Raw genomic sequence first — 20,403 nt, 5'->3', positions numbered from 1 at the left:
CATCCCACAGACATTTAATGTTTTGTATAAACAGTACATGTTCTAGTTTACTCGATATAAAAGTAAACAAAATAAATATCCACGTTCATATGAAGTTATCTGCAAAAGAGCTGCACTTAGACATACTCAATAATATCTTTAACACACAGTTAAGTACACTTTGTACAAAGTACAGAAAGTACAAATGGGGGATATATGATATTTTCATTTGTGTAATCTGCATTTCTCTGATGAAAAGATGCTACAGGTTAAATCCCGTTACAATGAAAGCTACAAAATGAAAATACTACAGAAATACTTTTAGACTCTTGCTGATGGCTTGACGTAGGGTGTGATAAAAACCCTCGGGAGGAGTACCTAGGTACCATGAAAGCGCCACTCCTTCCTTACCTCCAAAATACCCTCCTGACCGCACCATGGGCGGCCGTAGACCTACCCCTTAGCTGCTCCCTCCCAGCGGCCTACAAGTTCCTAGTGAATAGGGACTCCATCTTTCCTTTATTGTTGGTCTCCCCAGCAAACCCTGGTGCTCACTACACTTTGTGGCCTGCACAACTAAACAAACACTCCTGCGCTGGGAAGCTCAAGGAGCAACCAAGGGCGATGGGCAGACTTACATCTGTGATCCCAGTCGTGGGAGAACTGGCAACAGTGTCAGTCAGAATGTCCGATGGGGCTGAAATGTCCCCCAAATATTAAATCCTTGTGCTTTTTCTCCCCAAAGACAGTTAAGAACAAAAAAAGTTCTATAATCTGATATACTGTATATATATATATGTATATGTATTTTTTTTTTATTTTGATACTTTGTAGGAAAAGACAAACAAGGAATTTGGATATCCTACTGAAATTTGTTGTAACGGGATTTGACCTGCACAAAATTCTAGGTGACTATGGTTATTCCTGTGCTGTTATTACTTGAACTGTATCTTCTTAGGGAGACAGTTAGGGGGTTATTTAGCCAGCAGAAGTTCCCTTTCCCTTGTCTAATGGTGCTCTCAAAGCCAGCAAGTCACCTCATCCAAGTTACAAGTTGGCTTGCTTCCGAGGCCATTCCTTTTTAACATATCAGCGCTGTTAGGTAGAAATAAATTCTATTAATCATTTCCCCACCCCCGCCCACCCCATTCCACCCCCAAGGGAATGCATTACTTATCCCATCAGAGCACCACCAGGAAGGCAAGATGGACTTCTGCCACACCCAGCCCTCTGTTCTGTTTCCTCAGTACAGAATGTTCAGGTTCCCTCAGTCCTACAGGTAAGAAGGGCAAGACCAGGAAATCGCCAACCAAGCGGGCTGAATATTCACGGAAAGGTGAGAGAAGCAGCCTCCTGCAGAGGTAAGCCAACAAGAGAGAGTGGCCAAAAGAGAGTCCGAGGACTGTTCTGTCCAGGAAGAAAGAAGGTAAAATGTAACTTGGAATCTGTGGGATTTTATTTCAGACGCACAAATTTATTTGAAGCAGATGTTAAAACACATTGTACAAGTATTTAACATGACTCCAAATTCTTCACCAACTAATTTGTACATTAATAAAACTTAGCTTTCAATAAGTTATAAAATAAAGGTAAAAAATTTTAACATTTATTAGAAATTTGGACACTAGCTGGTTATTTAATATTAATTATTAAAAATTTTAATGTGAACACTAATGTAGTCATGTTTTTTTAAAATCAGCTTATATAGGTACAGACTGAAACAGTCATGGAAGAAATAGGACAATGTCTGGAATAACCCTGGAGAATGAATGAAGGTAAAGAGGAAAGACAGCTGGTCAGAGAGAAAGATGGATACTGGGTACCTGGGGTTCATTATGCTCTTCTGGTCTACTTTTGTGTGCATCTGAAATTCTCCATAATAAAATGCTTTTAAAAATAAACGCTGAAACTTCAAGACCTAAGAAGTCAGAATGTATCCCACATGCTTAAGACAACGCCCAGCTCTGTGAATATACTAAAAACCACTGAATGGTACGCTTAAATCAATAAGTGAATCGTATGCTACGAAGATGTCATAAAAACAAAGAAGAAGACACGCAACGGTAATAAAAATGTACCACCGCTGGCTTCCTCCCATCTTCCTCGTTCTTTTCTTCCTGTTCTGGGCTTGGTGTTCAAGAGCATCTGCAAGTACTCACTATAACCCATGCATTCACTAGCTGTGCTGCAGCAACAGGCTACAGTGGTAAAAGCAATGAAGGGGCGTGGCTGATATTTTGTTCAAAGTTATAGAAGAGTTCAAAAGAGGAAACAGATCTGTGATGGACCAAGCACTTGTAAATTTAAAACCTAAATTCCTAAAAGCCTGAACTCTATTAGCTAGGGCCAGCGGTCCCCAACCTCTTTGGTACCAGGGACCGGTTTCGTGGAAGACGGTATTTCCACGGACCGGGGGTGGGAGGGATGGTTCAGGGGTAATGTGAGCGACGGGGAGCGATGGCGGGGTGGCAGGGCCCACCTCCTGCTGTGCGGCCCGGTTCGGTTCCTAACAGTACTGGTCTGCGGCCCGGCGGTTGGGGACCCCTGAGCTAAGGCAGTAAGATGAGAGCATAGAGGATTCTGACTTTTTACTTTACATATGCCTATACTTTAAAAAGTGTTTAAAAGTATATGTTACTTTTACAATAAATATATTTGGTACAAGGTTTCAAATGTTACTTTTCTGGCAAAATTGCATTTAGAGGCTTTTAGAGGTTTTTGTACTTTAAAGAAGACTCTGCAAAAAGTAAGTTACCTGATATTCCACAGTATAACAGGCTTATTTCTTTAAATTTGTTTAAGCCAAATAAACTCTCATCGCTTGGCCAGTTCTTAACAAAAGAGTCTGCTAATGCTGAGGGAACTAGTTTTATGATTAAATTCCTTTAATAAAACCACATTTGTGAGATGAAACAAAGCAGCATCTTCATTTTCCCTAGTCTGTGTATGTGTAGCTGTGTGGAGATAAAGGCTCTTTTAAAACAGGAGTAAGTTGGTTGCAGCCTTGATAAAGTGCTTTGGGATCTAGAAATGAGTGATTAAGAAAGAATAATCCAAATGTTAGCTAGACTCAACTTCTAGGGCATCTAAGATCTGGTCTAGGAAAATCATCCAGCTCTCCACTAACCTGAGATTAACCTCCTGAGTTGAGTCCCGAGGGACTCCAGACTATCAGTGTTTATCCTGAGAGTAACAGGATGGGCTGCACTAGCCTGAATGTTCAGTAGCTGTGATGCTCGTCTGGCCCTGGAGTGACACGGGCTTCCTGACTATACTGCCTGTGGCTCTGAAGATTCTAAGATCCACACTGGTTATCTGACCACGTCGACTCTCTACGAGAGAAGAGGCTCTCAACGAGGGGGCCACACCTGTCACCATCCCTGTTAACCATCGATCGGACTGTGTGCCACCTCTCAGGTGAGCTGGGGCAGGAAAGGGTGAGAATCCTGACTCCCTAGAATGCACAGCAGTCATGTGGTTCTTCTCAAGTTTTCTTCTCAATATCACAGATTCTAACCTTCTGGCTTCCTCATCTCCATGAAAACATTCTGCATTTACTGCTTTCATGGCTTCTTACAGCCTTTTCTGAAAATATTTTATAGAACACATTAAAATGTGAGATGACAATGCAATGATTTAAAGTATAGCTTATGTGATTACCTAGTGAACACATATGGATTACGAGAATTTAAAGAGACAAATGATTCCTAACGTTTTTCTAGAGTACGTTCGATCTGCCCAAGGACCAAATCTAAGACAATGTGACCCTGCTGAACTTCACAAAATCGGATGTCTTGATGAACATCAAGAGGAGACTAGAATGTCTAAAAGGCTCTAGGCAGACGTGAACTAGGAGAAAGACAGGTGAGTGGAAGTCCAGGTAAAGAAGGCGCCTTTCAGGACCTTCTCAAAATTGAGGTCTGATCCAGGGTAACCTGAGGCCCCAAGACTCCAAAGGCTTCTGAGTTCCTTCGGCATGAGCACCCCAAGGGTTGACTTGTAAGCAACACGTGTCCAGGAAGAGGGCCTTCGCTTCTCCAGCCTGTGTCCTCCCACATCAGATCAGCACTGCTGAGCTTCATAAAGGCACAGGGTGGGCGAGAAGGACACTAAATGATTAGGACAGAGAAGGAGGTTTCTAAGTCTAACCAACACATCAATATGTACATGGCATTTCCTTAAGGCTGAAAGTGGTATGAAGGAAGAAGCAGCTAAATACTTCAAATGAACTTTCAAGTTGAGGCCCATAAATTTCTAAAATTACGAAATGTTTGTCATTTTCTACTGAGGAAACAGAAGAAAGGGTCTGATCTGCTTTGGACCAAAAAAAAAAAAACAAAAAACAAAACCAAAAACCAAAAAACCCAAAGTGATATATTCAACATTCTGAAATCTTAACTACTGTACCTCTTTAAGCAAGCACAGACTGTAGCTGGTGCTACTTAACATAAGCATTACAACTTTGTTTTTAAAAAACATTTCTTGAAACCAAGAACTAAAAGAAAGAAATTAAAGCTGTAGAGAATGCTCCAACTTCAGAGGACTCATACTATACCGTGAATCGTGTCTGTCACCTGGAAACCAGAGTGCTCCAGGCACGATCGCATGGACAAGCCTGCAGCAGAGAACACATGCACATACAGCTAAAGTGGTACATTACCCCCAACGCCCTTCACGCCACCCAACACAAAGACATTCCTTCCCAAGAGGGCGGGCTGCGGTCACACCAGCGTTCCAGGGACCAGAAATCTGTATTGGCTTCATGCTCTAAAGCCCAAACATTTAAGACCAGCAAGACAAAGACACTTTGCATATGTCAAAATTAGACACAGTAGTTTGTGGTTTATTTAGTTATCAAAAGAAGGCACCAAAGCAGGTACGGAAGGTGGTACCACTGTAGGTTGTAATTTGGCAACTATCTTTGGAGAGTATTAATGGAAGAAATACTAGGTTAGACCAAATGGGAACACGCAATGCTAGAAACATGTTTCACTTCTGAGAGGGAGGTTTTGACTGCCTTAGAAATAGGTATAATTACACCATGCTCAACACATACAAGGGGAGTTTTTAAAACCAGAGTAAATTAGGTCATGATGACCTAATACAATGAAAAAAAAATCGAATGCACCGTGTTCAGTTAGCAGGGACATGTGCTCAGCCTCTCGGGACGGAGCAGGGCTCTGCACGGGGAGCGGCAGCCATGCCGTCTCAGCTCCAGAGGGAAGTGCCGCAAGCAGACAGCTTCTCAGTAGCCAAGAGTTTACTGCCAGCTATCTGTAGGCTGCTCTGTAATTTATCGTGACTGAATTTTTAATTAAACTGGGGTTAAGAGAAAACAGGGAAGAAGACATTTTGTTTTCTGGATTCAGAAAAGACCGTGTCCCAAACGGTACTCTTTTGAGTCACTGATACATATCTGCGTTGTGCCTTGGTGCCTTTCATTTAATTATGGTTAGTACTTCAACAAACACTAGTATTAGCCTTCTACTACTCAAAGAACAAAAACAAAATTTTCCCAGACAGCACTCGAGAGATCGCTGGTGTATTATAAACGTTCATGCCTGTGAGACCGTTCAAAACGGTGAGGCCAAATCTCTCCATTCATGCAGAGAAGGGACTGGCTCGACACAGTCACTGTTCTGACAGAGGCAGGGACAAAGCCCCCTCTGAGACTTCCGCCAACTGGCACAGGTTACATTGAAAGAACAATACGTACTGACATTTGTGTCTTCCACAATTCATGATAAATAAGCAAACTGGTTATTTGTAATCAGCCAAACTTGCTTCTGGGAAAAGGCTGCTACTGGACGATGCAGAGCTCATGTTCCTTCCCAGTACCAGAAAGGAAAAAAATCAAGTTACATTGACAGCTAATTTTATCGTTTCAAGCTCTCTTCTAGCAATTACATCTCTTTCCACAATGGCAAAGGATAAACCAGTACTTCTCAAAACTTCTACTGAGCTATCCTACCTGCCTTAGTCACGGGTAATTTTATAGTTGAATTCGGTTTCCATCGTCTATGCAGCTAATGAGAATAACCTCCTTGTCATTAAAGTTAAGGCTGGCCTATGTGAAACAGACACTGAATTCTACTGACATTCACTGTTTTAAGATCACACCAATATTTTTATATTTAATAGTCTCCTGCAAATAATACCGTGTGGTGTGGCAGTTTTTCGAAGCTGTGTGTGTCTTACCTTGTTTTATTCTCAAAAGGACCCATTTTCCCCCTTGTCCAACACAGGACTTTCCATATGCCCTAAAATTAACACAAATCCTAAACAAAACATCCAGGGTACAGCTGGGAAGTCTGCTTATGTCTCATCTTATACAGAAAGGGAGGGGGGTGGCAGAGATAGCTGTTTGTGGGACAGAACTGTGGGCCTTAAACCCAACCAGGAGGTTTTACCTTGGCCTTCTGCTACTTAACCCTTAGTGAACTGCACCAGAGAGCAGTCATTTCAGGGCTGCTATGGAAATAAAGGAAGTCAGACATCTCGCAACACCAAGATGAAGAAAAACAAGAAAGTCGAGAAGCATCTCGTTATTTTAAACCAAGTTACTTGTAAATGTAAATCAAAAAATTACTGCTACATAATATTTGATTCTCACAGAGGTAAAAAATTCCAAAGCTGGAACGAGGAGGAGAAAGGGAAAGAAGGGACATACTAAACTAAACCAGTCTATCATGTAATTAAGCAAAACAGCTAAACATTCTGAGAAAATACGTAAGTCTATCATTATGTGCAGTCATCAATTAACATGTTTCAGGGAAGGAGCTCATTCTAATCCACCTTGAAGGATGTGACAACTGCATGGATATGGCCAGTTTAGGAAATACCAAGTTGTATTTGTACAAACGCACATGCATGTATAGGGATGTGTGTGTGTGCTCTCCTCTAAGTAGAGGCAAAAATAAGGAAAGCGTAACATTTGATTTGCATGATATTTCTGTCTTCAATCCATGCATTTATGAAAGTAATGTGACTTATTATTTGGGTTCCACAGTTGCTCAGCCACGTCTCTTAATTAATGCGAATCCTGGCAAGTTACTATCAGTTTTGGCCACTTCTGGTGAAATCTCCGGCACCACGCCGTGAGAGCTCAACTTGTAAAGTGCACGGCACCGCCGTCGGCCTCGAGAACTACTGACTGCTTAGTCTCGGCCCCTTACTTTCCTTCTCACTTAAACTGAAGTTCCTGTTCGGAGTTCCTGAATTTCTTCCCCTCCTCATGTTGCCAAAGTATTCAAACGGCCATTAATGTCCGAAACTCTAACTGGCAGCGAGTGCCCCTGCCAAACCCCAAAGAACTTGGGAACCAAAAATACTTGAGGCTGTAGGTTTCATGGTTTTACTAAGTTCAAACTTCAACAAGATAGTGTACTTGAGGGCTTCCCTGGTGGCGCAGTGGTTGAGAGTCCGCCTGCCGATGCAGGGGACGCGGGTTCGTGCCCCGGTCCGGGAAGATCCCACATGCCGCGGAGCGGCTGGGCCCGTGAGCCATGGCCGCTGAGCCTGCGCGTCCGGAGCCTGTGCTCCGCAGCGGGAGAGGCCACAACAGTGAGAGGCCCGCGTACCGCAAAAAAAAAAAAAAAAAGTGTACTTGAACTAGGGACTCAATCAACTGAGTAATTATATTGAAAACATTGAGTCCCACCTACAAAGCAAAGGAACAGCTTTTTTCTAACAAAAATGAGTTTGTCGCCAGAGTCAGGTGTGAGACTGTCAGTCGCTTGCTCATTATCCATCGTGTGAGCTACTTGCCTGCCTTTCCACCCATGTGCTTTCAAGCACAGCTTCTACTCTTCATCAGCAGATGCAGTTTCAGGAATGGAAACTAACAGCCTAGTAAAAATAGAATTGAGAAGCTAAATCTAGAGTGCTGACCCCTCCTCCCCCATTAACTGCATGTAAAACATACTCTGATCCATTCGTTTGGTAAAAGTTAATTCCACTTTAAGTGGCTTCAATTCTTCTCTATTTTTCTACTGAGTTACCTAATAGTCTTTTTCCCCTTAAAAATAAATAGGGACATCGAATTCTGTTCAAATTCTATTTCCAGACATTTCTATTGCACTTAAGTACTATCAGGTAATAATTCTAGACTGCTAAAATTTCAAAAAGGACAAAATATTAACTACTGATGGTGAATCTTTATTAGGGGAAAAGAAAACTGCAAGGTCACGGCCTGCGTTGCAGCCGGCTGTTACTAAGTTAGCTGTCCTTAACAGGGCACACGTGCCAGCCAACGCAGCAGCCACCAGCTCCATGTAACCACTGCAATTTAAATTAAGTAAAATTACTTAAAATTTTAAACTCCATTCCTTGGCTGCACTTGCCACTTTTCAGGCATATGAGGGCCACAAGTGGCTGGTGACCGGCGTCCTGGACAGCATGCATCAGAGCATCCCCTCACCTCCACAGGTCTCTGCTGCTCTCAGGGCACAGGGCCTGCCCCCGGCCTAGGAGGAGCGCACCGTGCACACTGAAAACGCTCCTATTTAAGTTGAAATAGAAACAAAGCCTCCATAAATCAGATTTAAATAGTCTCATATCGCATGCAATTCCAGCAGCTAGTTATTAAAGTATTTTTAAAGGGTTGCTTAAATGAAAGCACACGAAACGAATGGGCAGAAATGGGACTTAATTGTTACAGAAAGTCCTCAGAGAAAAAAATAGCTGAAGGTTGATTTCATTAAAAGTCCCAAAAGGACATTAATTGGGTATAGTTCAAGAACTGCTCTGAAACTGCAACTTGATTAAATAAAAAACTGGACTGCATGGTAAGCACAGACCCTGTTCTGCTTGTACACTGTCAGTCGGGGGCAGGGTCGGCCGTCAGTCAGCACGTGAACCTAATGCCAAAGTGGCCTCGGGTTTCCTCAGACACGCTAGCTTGTTCCTAACCTCAGACCCTGACCACTCTCACAGCTGGACAGGGTTAAGGGAAAATTACCCAACGAAAAGGTTCAGTCACATCATGACAATGTTTTTAAATGAGTTAATATCCAGAGTGCCAATTTTAACTTTAATATTTCTAAACATATAATCAAATCATCACGGATATGGACATGACCTGCTTTTTCGACTGAGCTGAAAGAGACTAGTCTTTAAAAAAAAAAAAAACTGAGTGAGAAAACTATTCTCCGTTTCATGAAGGTCAAAATGGGCCCTTCCAAGGAAGATTTAAATGGGTATCAAAATTCTACCACAGAAACATACACATTTATATGTGTGGTCAGTAAAATGATAAATTCATGGTATAGCTTTTTTTTTTAATCCAGACATTTGGGATATCCTATAACTGGTTAAGACAATTCAACAAATAAGGTACTTTAACTGATAGATTCAATTATTTAAGTAATATAAAAATTTAGAAAGATTAGGAATCTAACAAATTCAAAGTTTTAAAGAAATCTCAAAGGGAGGCAGTTAATAAATCCGGCTTCACTGAGCTCACACTTTTCCACTGGGACTATCCTGTAAACCCTTTTTGATGATGCTCTCCCCACATTCGAATTTTACAACCTAAGTCTGAGCTGAACATTTCAATGTGTGGAAAATCCAAGCATTATCCAAAACTATTAAAGATTTAACCAACATTGTACTTCCTATGGATATAAAGCTGGATGTATTTGTACTAGTTTACTAACAAATAGTTAAGTAAAGACAGAATTTACTTAGAATATAAACAAAAAACCAAGTTGTGCAGCCCAATTAAAGCAAAAGCAATATATTTAAATAGCTCTTACACGACCACTAACATATTTTAAGTCTCTTCCCCGGTAATCTGGGAAGAGGATGAGAACTGTGACCAGGCCCCTCCCATCCCCAAGCAGCCGAGGAACTCACCATCTTTAGAATTGCACCGTACAGCCGCAGGAGCACCTTCCGAGGCTCGTCACCAACGGTGGCCAGAGTGTCGGGTAAGGAGCACTGGAACAGCATGTTACTGAGGCCACCTCTGTCAGAAACAAGAGGACCGTAAGGATCTGTATTTTGAAAGCAAGCTAAATCGCGTGTGGATGAGAAGTCAGGATCCATCCCACAAGAACTGTCCTCATCTAAGTCTTCATTTAATCTCTCTGGATACTAGCAACATAAATGATTAACTCCGCAGTTCTCAGATCAATTCCACGAGTCACATTAAAAACAGGCAAATTCCGGATCTGTTCTTCTAGGACAGCAATGGGGGGAGTTTTTATAATTGCATGTGGCATCTGCCTCAGAGAGTGACAAGGAGCGAGGAGACCCTCTTCAGCCCTGGGAATGGGGGGAAATCCCAGATGCCTCCCTTCCAGCCCACATTCACGTATGATCCAAAATTCCCATCATATACCCATCACTGCCAGGTTAAACTCTTGGGGCAATACTTAAACCATCTCCTACAGGACTTTCCACTTGAAGTGGAAAGATCCACCCCTTCTCAACCAGGTTTGCCTAACAGCCTTTTCAAAAAATTTGCAACATTAACAATTACTGGAGCTCTCAGAGCTCTCAATACCCTAAACCTTCTACTGTGACTACCAAAGACAAGCAACAAGTTACAGGGGAAGTTTAAACAGGAAAGCATAGCCTCGGGGACAAATCACCTGCCTGGGTTGGAAATGATTAGGTGCAGAGGGTGGTTAGTTAATGCAGGGACTGGAGTTAAATGAACACAAAATACTGTACAATTAGGAATTCGAGACCAGAGGCACCTCATCTGTAGTAGACTTCAGAGTCCCCCAGTCCTATTCATAGACAGTCAGTAAACTGCAGGGAACTATTACATAAGCAAAGCACCACGCTGGAAGCTCGGGTAACACAACACTGAAACAGGCTCTGGTCCCTGCCCTTGAGCAACTTCCGCTCCAATGAAGAAGGCACACATAAAACTGTAAGACAGAATTCAAAATCATGGGACAATGTCTGAACCAGATACTTCAGCAAACCCTGAGTCTACACCTGCCTGTCAGATGCATCAATATCACACAGCAGTACAGGCGCAACTTGTGGAGAAAACGTTATCAGCAAGGTGGACCACAGCTTCCTAGAACGACATCACCCAGTCACAGAAGCCAGCAGCCTCTTTCCCTGTTCTATCCACTGACAGTCTTAGTGAGGCTACGTTCCCCAAAGTGAGGCTAAAAACGAACCTAAATTGCATCATCACACGCCCAGTCAGACAGGGATCCTGAGCACACAGTGACAGGCACCGTCAAAAAATGGTCCAAGAGACAGAGTTCATTTTGTGTGAGGAAGAAAGATAACAGGGAGAACGTTTTATCTGGAGGTTGTTAACGCTGCTGCATTAACGGTGCCACAAAAATGCTCAAAGTTCCACCCCTGTGGCAGACACTCCCCACCCTCCTGGGTTAGAGAACCTGGGCTGTGCTCAGGCAGCAACGTGTCTTGCGTCAGGACTCTACTTACCAGCTGCCTCTACAGCTGGCCGGGCCTGTGCGACCAAGTCCTGGCAAATAAAATGTCAAGGAAGTGTCTATGTGGCTTTTGGGAAATCAACGTCAGACATGCTCATGCGCTTGCCCCCTCTTCCCCATCCATCCTGCTGTGTGGACCGAGGAGATAGTGGTGGGTCAGGGCTAAGCTACTGCCTCTGGGCTCCAAGTTCCCACTCCAGTTCTGCTGTGATGCTGGGCTGGGACTCTGCCGATGACAAACCTCCTTTATCAGCTGCTCCCATTCATCAGGTTCTGGCGGCAGACGTGTCTGCTGGCCGCTCCTGCCCGCGTGCTGCGGCGCAACCCTCCCGTTCCCATCCTCACTTCTTTGGGCGACCCCAGCACCAGCCTCAGGGTCCCCAGCAATAGCCAAGCAGTGCCCTCTCCCGGGAGGTCGGGATCCCAACCCTGTGGGCCCCTCCTCTCAGCTTCCAGGTTCTGATCACCCCAACCTCTTCCCTTGTCCCCCAGCCCCAGGAGCCTGCTTCCTGCACACTTAGTATTCCTTATTTTAATCAATTCTGTTCCCTTTTTGCTTTTTTGGTTCTCCACTGCCTGTTCACCCAATTCCCTATATTAAATCCTCTATGGCTGCTGAAATACCTAGTGGTGTTTCCATTTTCTTGCTAGGATCCTAACTAGCACAAGTGGCCAGAGCTTCAGCAGCTTCTTAGATCACGAGATTAACGGCCACATCCTAGAAATAGCAGAGCGGTTAGCTGAAAGGAGTCTGCATCCCCACCAAGCCGTGAAGCCGCCACACCTGCTCAGCCTGGCTTCTCCTGGACCTCTTTAATGCACAATGGAAATCAATTTCTATGTTGTTTAACCACTGTGACTCTGGGGCCCTCTGTTATAAGCAGCTAAACCTAGTAGTAACTGATGCAGTGTCACCACATCCACTTACTCCTGTTCTTCCAGTCTGGAAACTCCTCACTCTTCTCTGCCATCTAAAAACTACCTACTGGGCTTCCCTGGTGGCACAGTGGTTAAGAATCCGCCTGCCAATGCAGGTGACATGGGTTCGAGCCCTGGTCCAGGAAGATCTCACATGCCGCGGAGCAACTAAGGCTGTGCGCCACAACTACTGAGCCCGCGCTCTAGAGCCCGTGCGCCACAACTGATGAAGCCCGTGTGCCTAGAGCCCATGTTCCGCAATGAGAAGCCCATGCACCGCAACAAAGAGTAGCTCCCGCTCGTCGCAACTAGAGAAAGCCCGCGCGCAGCAACAAAGACCCGACACAGCCAAAAATAAATGAATAAAATAAGTTTATAAAAAAATAAAAACTACCTACTGTTTAAAACCAAGTTCCAAGGGCTTCCCTGGTGGCGCAGTGGTTGAGAGTCCACCTGCCGATGCAGGGGACACGGGTTCGTGCCCCGGTCCAGGAAGATCCCACATGCCGCGGAGCGGCTAGGCCCGTGAGCCATGGCCGCTGAGCCTGCGCGTCTGGAGCCTGTGCTCCGCAACGGGAGAGGCCACAACAGTTAGAGGCCCGCATACCGCAAAAAACAAAACAAACAAAAAAGAAACAACCAAGTTCCAAGTCCAACCTCCTCAACAATCTTTTGCTGTCTTCCCTGCTAGCTCCTGAAGACAGGGGTCACGTCTAACTTCAATTCTCAAGGCCCAGTGGCCCCAGATGGTGGATGCTCAATAGAGATTTTCTGAAAATGACAATGATCCACAGCACTCTTCCAGAACCTCCCTTCTCCAAATGACCATCTTATATTGTTCTCTAATAGGCTGGTGGTCAGCCTTGGCTCTCTAATTTAGACTGTAAGCTCCCCAAGGGACAGTCCCCTCTTCCTGGGGGAGGGCATCATGTAAAAGAAAAGCCACAGGCTTCAGAGCCAGGGAGCCGATTCAAACCCTAGTTCTGCACTTACTAGCTGTGTAATCTTGGGCACGCTGCTAAACCTCTGTGACCCTCAAAAATGCACTCCTCTGTAAAGGAGCAGCACTTAAATCTAGTCACTGTAAGACCTCAGGGTCACGGAGCCCTGGGGCCGCAACGTCCTGAGCATGCAACAAGGGTGGGGTCATTCCATCCTCCCGACAACCTACAGGGCAGTGCCAGTACTGCCTCCATCACACAGAGGAGGAGACAAAGCAAGAAAGTGGCAGAGCCACAATGGAAGACGGCATCTGGCTCCAGAATCTTTGCTTTTACCCTCATGCTGAGAGACGGGACACAAGCAGGAGGGCACCACGTGCCATGCCAGACACACAGTGGTGCTGCGGGCACCGCCATCCATCACAGGAGCCCGACGTCAGGACGGGTCTGTACTAACTTGCATAAGACAAATGTCTCTGTTCCTGTGGCTGCTGTCACTTACGACCACAAACTTCGTGGCTTTAAACAACACACAGGGCTTCCCTGGTGGCGCAGTGGTTAAGAGTCCGCCTGCCAATGTGGGGGACGCGGGTTCGAGCCCTGGTCCGGGAAGATCCCACATGCCGCAGAGCAACTAGGCCCATGCGCCACAACTACTGAGCCTGAGCTGTAGAGCCCACGAGCCACAACTACTGAGCCTGCGTGCCACAACTACTGAAACCCGTGCGCCTAGAGCCCGTGCTCTGCAACAAGAGAAGCCATGGCAACAAGAAGCCCATGCACCGCAAGGAAGAGCAGCCGCCGCTCGCCGCAACTAGAGAAAGCCCTTGCGCAGCAATGAAGACCCAACACAGCCAAAAATAAATTAATTAATTAATTTTAAAAAAACACACACACATTTATTATCTTACAGTTCTGGAGATCAGATGCCTCTAGACAGGTCTCACAGGGCTAAACTCAAGCTGTCAGCAGGGCTAGACTTCTAAAGGACATACCTCATTCCAGGAAACACACAAAATAAGTAAAACAGATTCGGAGTGAGCTAATGAATTCAAAGAGGGGCTACCGGCAGTGATGAGGAACTACGGTTTAATGGGCACAGAGGTTCCGTTTAGCAAGATGAAAACATTCTTGCGATCAACAGTGGTGATGGTTGAACAACGTGACCGACTTAATGCCACTAAACTATACACTTAAATATGGTTAAAATGGTAACTTTTATGCCATGCATATTTTACCACAATTTTTAAAAAAGGAATGATGTCCTGACACAAGCTACAACATGGATGAACCTTAAAAACATGCTCAGTGAAAGAAGCCAGAACAAAAGACCAGATATTAAATGATTCCATTCGTATGAAGTGTCCGGAACGAGGCAATCTGCAGAGTGGGTGCCTAGGGCCGGGGCAGAAGGGGGCTAAAGGCGACAGGGTTTCCTCTCGAGGTATGAAATTGTTCTAAAATTGACTGTGGTGATGGCTGCACATACCTGTGGATATATTAAAAACCCTATGCTGGAACTTACCTGGCAGTCCACTGGTTAAGACTCTGAGCTTCCAATGCAGGGGATGCGGGTTCAATCCCTGGTGGGGGACCTAAGATCCCACATGCTGCACGGCCAAAAAAAAAAAAAAAACCCATATACCAAAAACCACTGAATCCTACAATTTAAGCAGGTGAACTATGTGATATGTGAACTATATCTCAATGGTTTAGAAAGGAAAAAAAAAATCTCATTTTTCTTCACCAGTGAAACTTGTATGTGCTTCTACAGAAACAACGTTTCACAGATGTAAATAAAAGTCATTTTAAAGAGTATTTTTCAACAGCTTATTTAAAGAAAAGCAATCATGGCATCTGGGAACCTCTGCCAGGAATAAGGACCTACTTTCCCAGGAGGCAAGCTAGCTGTCGACCCCAGCTCAGGAAGCAGGCAGGCGCAGAGACAGAAGGGCAGCCTTCTCCTTTCCCCTCCACTCAGGCCCGCGCCCCAAGTGCATGGCTTGTCACAAGGGCCTGCCACAGCCAGGCACAGCCAGCACGGGCTTCTGGCTACCAAGCAACAGGACAGGCATGACATCAGTTAAAAGCCCTAGTTTTCCTTCCTGTCACATACTCTCGAAAGCTCAGTCCACGGCGAGAGCAAACAGATGAACTACTGTTCTAAGCTGTGTTAACTTGATTCAGTTTATCCCCAGAGTCCCAAAGAAGGAAAGCAGGCCGGCTTGGCCACAAACAAGCCCACAACCTGGAAATCCTTCATTTCTTGTATTATCTGTAGCCGCTCACCCAATAGGCCCTAGTGGGAAGAAGTAAAACATGGATGATTTTTAAGTGACAATCAAAATAAATGAAACAATGTCATTGTCACAGATGACCCAAACTGTCAGAAAACACCTAGAAAAATGTCAGACACTAATGAGCTATAAATAATACGACTAGGAAGAAGATACGATGGGAAGATACGCCACAGAATGACAGCAGAAATACAACAGCCAATTTACCAAGGGATTTGTCAAGAATATCCTTCCAAGTAAAACCCCAGGAACGCTCAAGGATTCCAAAGAAGTCTGAAACTTCAACCTTTTTACCATGTGGCAGAAGATCTTTATAATAAACATACATGTCATAATTAAACTTAGGAGGCACAGAGATACTCACATAAGCAAAATATCAAATAAGATGAGAATAACGTATTTATTTCATATTCAACATATGTAAGCAAGCCATGGCAGGTAGGACACTGAAAAGAGAAGTCACTGCTGGCGGGAATTCTAACCAGTGCCCTAGGGATCCAGCTGAGTGTGCGTCCCTAATCCTCACCCCACAGGTCCCTCAAACAGTACCAATGGAATAACGAGCAGAACACAGAGCTGCTTTTACACACTGCTGATGAGATGCGAAAATCATAATTTCAATTTCTCTTGATATACAGCTTATCAAGAATTAACTTACAATTGAGAATAATTTGACTCATCAAATGACAACACACATAGAACATATAGGATATTTGAAAAGAAACCATGCAAAAACAAAGAACCAACTCCAAACTGAAGAACCAAAAGGCTAACTGGTTTGTATGCTGAAGAAAATGGATTTGTGAAAACAGAGCCACAAAGCAGTTGCTTGGTAGTGCTGTGCTGCTCTTGGCACATTCAAGATCACCTACACACCACAAGTGACGAAGGACCTGGGTGACCTGGCGTATTTTTTCAAACTCAATTAAGTTTATCAGTTGTTGAAGCAACTAAAGTAGGCTGCCTTAACGTGTATTAAATTGTTTGACTTTCAGATTTTAAAAGCCAGGTTCCAAAAAGTTGTGTGTACATGAATCTGAAAGACCCCCCCAAAATAAAAAAGACAACTACTTTCCCAAATTCTATGATTCAAATATAACCACTTTGAACACTGTAGTGTATATTTTTTCTTGTCATTTTCCTAAGCTCCTTTTCCCAATTTCTTTCTTTTTATTAAAATTGGGATCATGGGGCTTCCCTGGTGGCGCAGTGGTTGAGACTCCGTCTGCCGATGCAGGGGACACGGGTTCGTGCCCCGGTCCGGGAAGATCCCACATGCCGCAGAGCGGCTGGGCCCATAAGCCATGGCTGCTGAGCCTGCGTGTCTGGAGCCTGTGCTCCGCAACAGGAGAGGCCACAACAGTGAGAGGCCCGCGTACCGCAAAAAAAAAAAAAAAAAAGGGATCATGGTGAATATACTGCTCTACAAAGTTCATTTTCCACTTATATTATGAGCATTTTCCCTCAATTCAGCATTAAAAACATCATTTTTAATTGTGCATGGAATTTCACCTTAAAGATACAGCATGGTTTAACCAACTGCCTAATGCTAAAGACAGAGTTTTCCCATTATTTTTTACTTCTACACACAACTCTACAAATGTATACCTATATGTCAATCTTTATGCACAAGATTGCATAAATCTTGAGGAGACCCTTTAAAGCTGGGTTTTCTGGACCAAAGGGCACTACCGTTTTAACATTTCTTGATGCCTACTGCCAAAGTGTCCTAAAACAGAGCCACACCGGTTCACTCTTCACCTGGCAGTGGTGTCAGAACTCCTGTCTCATATCTCGTTTGACCTGTTTTTTAATCAATTAAAACTTGATATTATCAAAAATATAATTTTTTAAACCATTAAACTGCTAGTGAAGATAATGAAATTTTTTAATGCTTCAAGATATACATAAAGTTAACAAATGGCATGAAATATTTTAAAGTTAAAAAATTATTGCAAAGGGAATATTTGTAAGTACATCAATAAGGGAAAAATAGTTAATGAAAATAAACTATGAAACATACTGAAAGTTAGCAACTTTATTTAAATGGATTTCTTGATGTACGCCTTAGTGATTCTATGCTAAATAACTTCCCCCCAAACTGATAAATGTCAATTCTTTACCCACCTCAAATGAAGCGATAATTAACTGCACTAATCATTAAGAGGAGAAAAGAAAACTGGAAGATGTAAAACAGCAGATAATCTAAAATTTTAGTTGATCCAGAAACGGGTCAAAGAAACTATCACAGTTGGCATCGTATTGATTGTAATTTTATTTATTTATTTATTTATTTCAATTTTTTAAAAAGAGATTTCCCTTTTTATTTTTTAATTAATTAATTAATTAATTAATTTATGGCTGCGTTGGGTCTTCGTTGCTGTGCGCGGGCTTCTCACTGCAGCGGCCTCTCCTGTTGCGGAGCACGGGCTCTAGGCACGCGGGCTTCAGTAGCTGTGGCTCGAAGGTTCTAGAGCTCAGCCTCAGTAGTTGTGGTGCACGGGCTTAGTTGCTCCACAGCATGTGGGATCCTCCCGGACCAGGGCTCGAACCCGTGTCCCCTGCATTGGCAGGTGGATTCCCAACCACTGCGCCACCAGGGAAGCCCGACTGCAATTAATTTTAAAAGAACCCTGAAAAATTCCACAAAATCATTTCAAAACAAAAACCACTCCACGAAACTAAGATCTGGCATTTGATGCTACTTCCTCTCAAAGTTCCTCGCAGCAGGAAATATCATCACGCCTTCCTGGTGTGAAAGGTCTTCTTAAAATAGAAGCCTAGATGACAACTGGTTACCTACGGTCAAACATGAACCAAAGGCTCCATGACTCACAGGATTATTAACCCCCCATACGTGAACCACCCTACTGCAAGTACACCTGTCACAAAAAATGCTCTAATGTTTCAGCACTTAGACCAAATACACAGGTTATAAAAGACTTCAAAATTCTGTTCTAAAGATCAGAATCTTATTTCAGAATGAAACAGAATTTTAACACCAATGCAAAACGGTGGTTACCTCTGGACAAAAGAAGGGAACCCGACGCCAAATGTTCAGATTTGATAAAGCTATTTTATTATTTTCAAAATTTTATTCTTTACTACTTTATAAATGTAATTTTTAATAAAGAGAGGTTGTTTCACATAAAACTTTATGGCATCTAATACACAATCACCAGCATATACTATAATGAACTCTTCTCAAAAATCAGTTGGTAATTTAGTATATGTATAAAACCAAGATCACTGGAAGCAAGGGGAAAAAAGGCGCTGGTAAGGGCTTCCCTGGTGGCGCAGTGGTTGAGAGTCCGCCTGCCGATGCAGGGGACACGGGTTCGTGCCCCGGTCCGGGAAGATCCCACGTGCTGCGGAGCGGCTGGGCCCGTAAGCCATGGCCGCTGAGCCTGCGCTCCGCAACGGGAGAGGCCACAACAGTGAGAGGCCCGCGTACCGCAAAAAAAAAAAAAAAAGTTGCTGGTTAAAAGATCACAATGGGTCAAAGCAACAATAATCTTGTCCAATATCCTCTCAAACTCAATAGGGATATTTGTTGGGGTCTGTGGAGATCCTCTGACAGAGGGCTCAAAAGATCAGTGACATCTTCAAAAAGTTAAATGTTGAGTTACCAAATGACCCAGCAATTTCACTCCTAGACAGATACCCAAGAGAAATGAAAACATATGTCCTCACAAACACTGAACACAAATGTTTATAATAGCCAAAAAAGGGGAAGAATCCAAATATCCATCAATTAATGAATGAATAAACTGCGGTGTATCAAGCAATGAAATATTATTCAGCCATAAAAGGGAATGAAGTACCAATACATGCTACAACACAGATAAACCTAGAAAACATGATGCTAAGTGAAAGAAACTGGTCACAAAAGGCCATGCATGTTGTATGAGTCCATCTATATGAAATGTCCAGAAGAGACAAATCCATAAAAAGTAAGTAGATCAAAAAAAAAAAAAGTAAGTAGATCAGTGGTTGCCAGGAGCTAGGGAGAGGGGAGAACAGGGAGAGAACGCTAATGGTACAGGGCTTCATTCTGAGGTGATGAAAGTGTTCTGAAAAAACAGCAGTGATTGCCGTATAACTCTGTAAAAATACTAAAAAACACTGAACTGTACCATTTAAAAGGGTGAATTTTATATTACGTGAATTACATCTCAATAATGCTGTCTTTTTCCTTTCTAAACCAGTGATAACTTGCCTTAGTTTATTAAATCAACCATTCATTGATTTATTTGAACCTATGAATGACCGTCCTCTTAATATTAAGCTCCGTGTGTATGATCCATGGCAATCACCATTTGATTAAAATGTGCTCCCAAGTAGTGAACACTTCCAATGAAACTCTAGACCCTAGGAGAAATCAAGCCCTCAAAAAGATGCCTCTGATTTTAGGATCTGGAAAAAGAAGCAGCATTACTACGGACTTTGGAATAAGAGAAGTTACCAAGCTTCAGGAAACCTCTGTGGTTACACTGGGTTTCCAGCTTCCCACACCTACCTGTAACTCTATTTGGAGGTGGCACCTGTCCCCCACCAGCACGACCAAAGGTGCTTCCCTCTGGTCCTGGCCATACACTTCTTCTTCTCCTCCCCACGTATCTTTCTGCGGCCTGCTCCTGCAGCCCCCCAGTTTGAGGCCTGTCAGGGAGGGCTCACACACACACACACAGCCCACCGCCTTCTCCACTCTCCCACGACCTGGTTTCCACAGCCCAGGCACCTTACACCATCCAGGCCATTGTCAAAACCATCAAGAGAAAAGATTCCAGAATAAAGCCTGGGGAGGGAAGGTTTGCCAACACTGGCCTCCCGTGCCCTTTG

At 43.7% G+C, this 20,403-nt stretch overlaps 1 protein-coding gene across 7 annotated transcripts in view; it reads right to left on the bottom strand.

The window, feature by feature from the left end:
- CHKA (choline kinase alpha) overlaps positions 1 to 20,403 on the bottom strand; it is a 62,176-nt gene that overhangs the window by 26,996 nt on the left and 14,777 nt on the right. For 6 of the 7 annotated variants that reach the window (XM_030833320.2, XM_030833316.2, XM_030833317.2 and 3 more), the window contains exon 2: positions 9,835 to 9,946. In XM_030833320.2, coding sequence (XP_030689180.1) covers positions 9,835 to 9,946 — 112 coding nt within the window. Of the gene's footprint in view, positions 1 to 9,834; positions 9,947 to 14,789; positions 14,875 to 15,152; positions 15,233 to 20,403 lie in introns of those variants that run through there. The other variant, XM_060302847.1, reaches the window with a different exon arrangement.

This window comes from Globicephala melas, chromosome 8, assembly GCF_963455315.2.
Source record: "Globicephala melas chromosome 8, mGloMel1.2, whole genome shotgun sequence".
Lineage (NCBI taxonomy): Eukaryota > Metazoa > Chordata > Mammalia > Artiodactyla > Delphinidae > Globicephala > Globicephala melas.
Note: the sequence above shows the minus strand (reverse complement) of the source record. Positions and strands in the feature narration are given on the sequence as shown.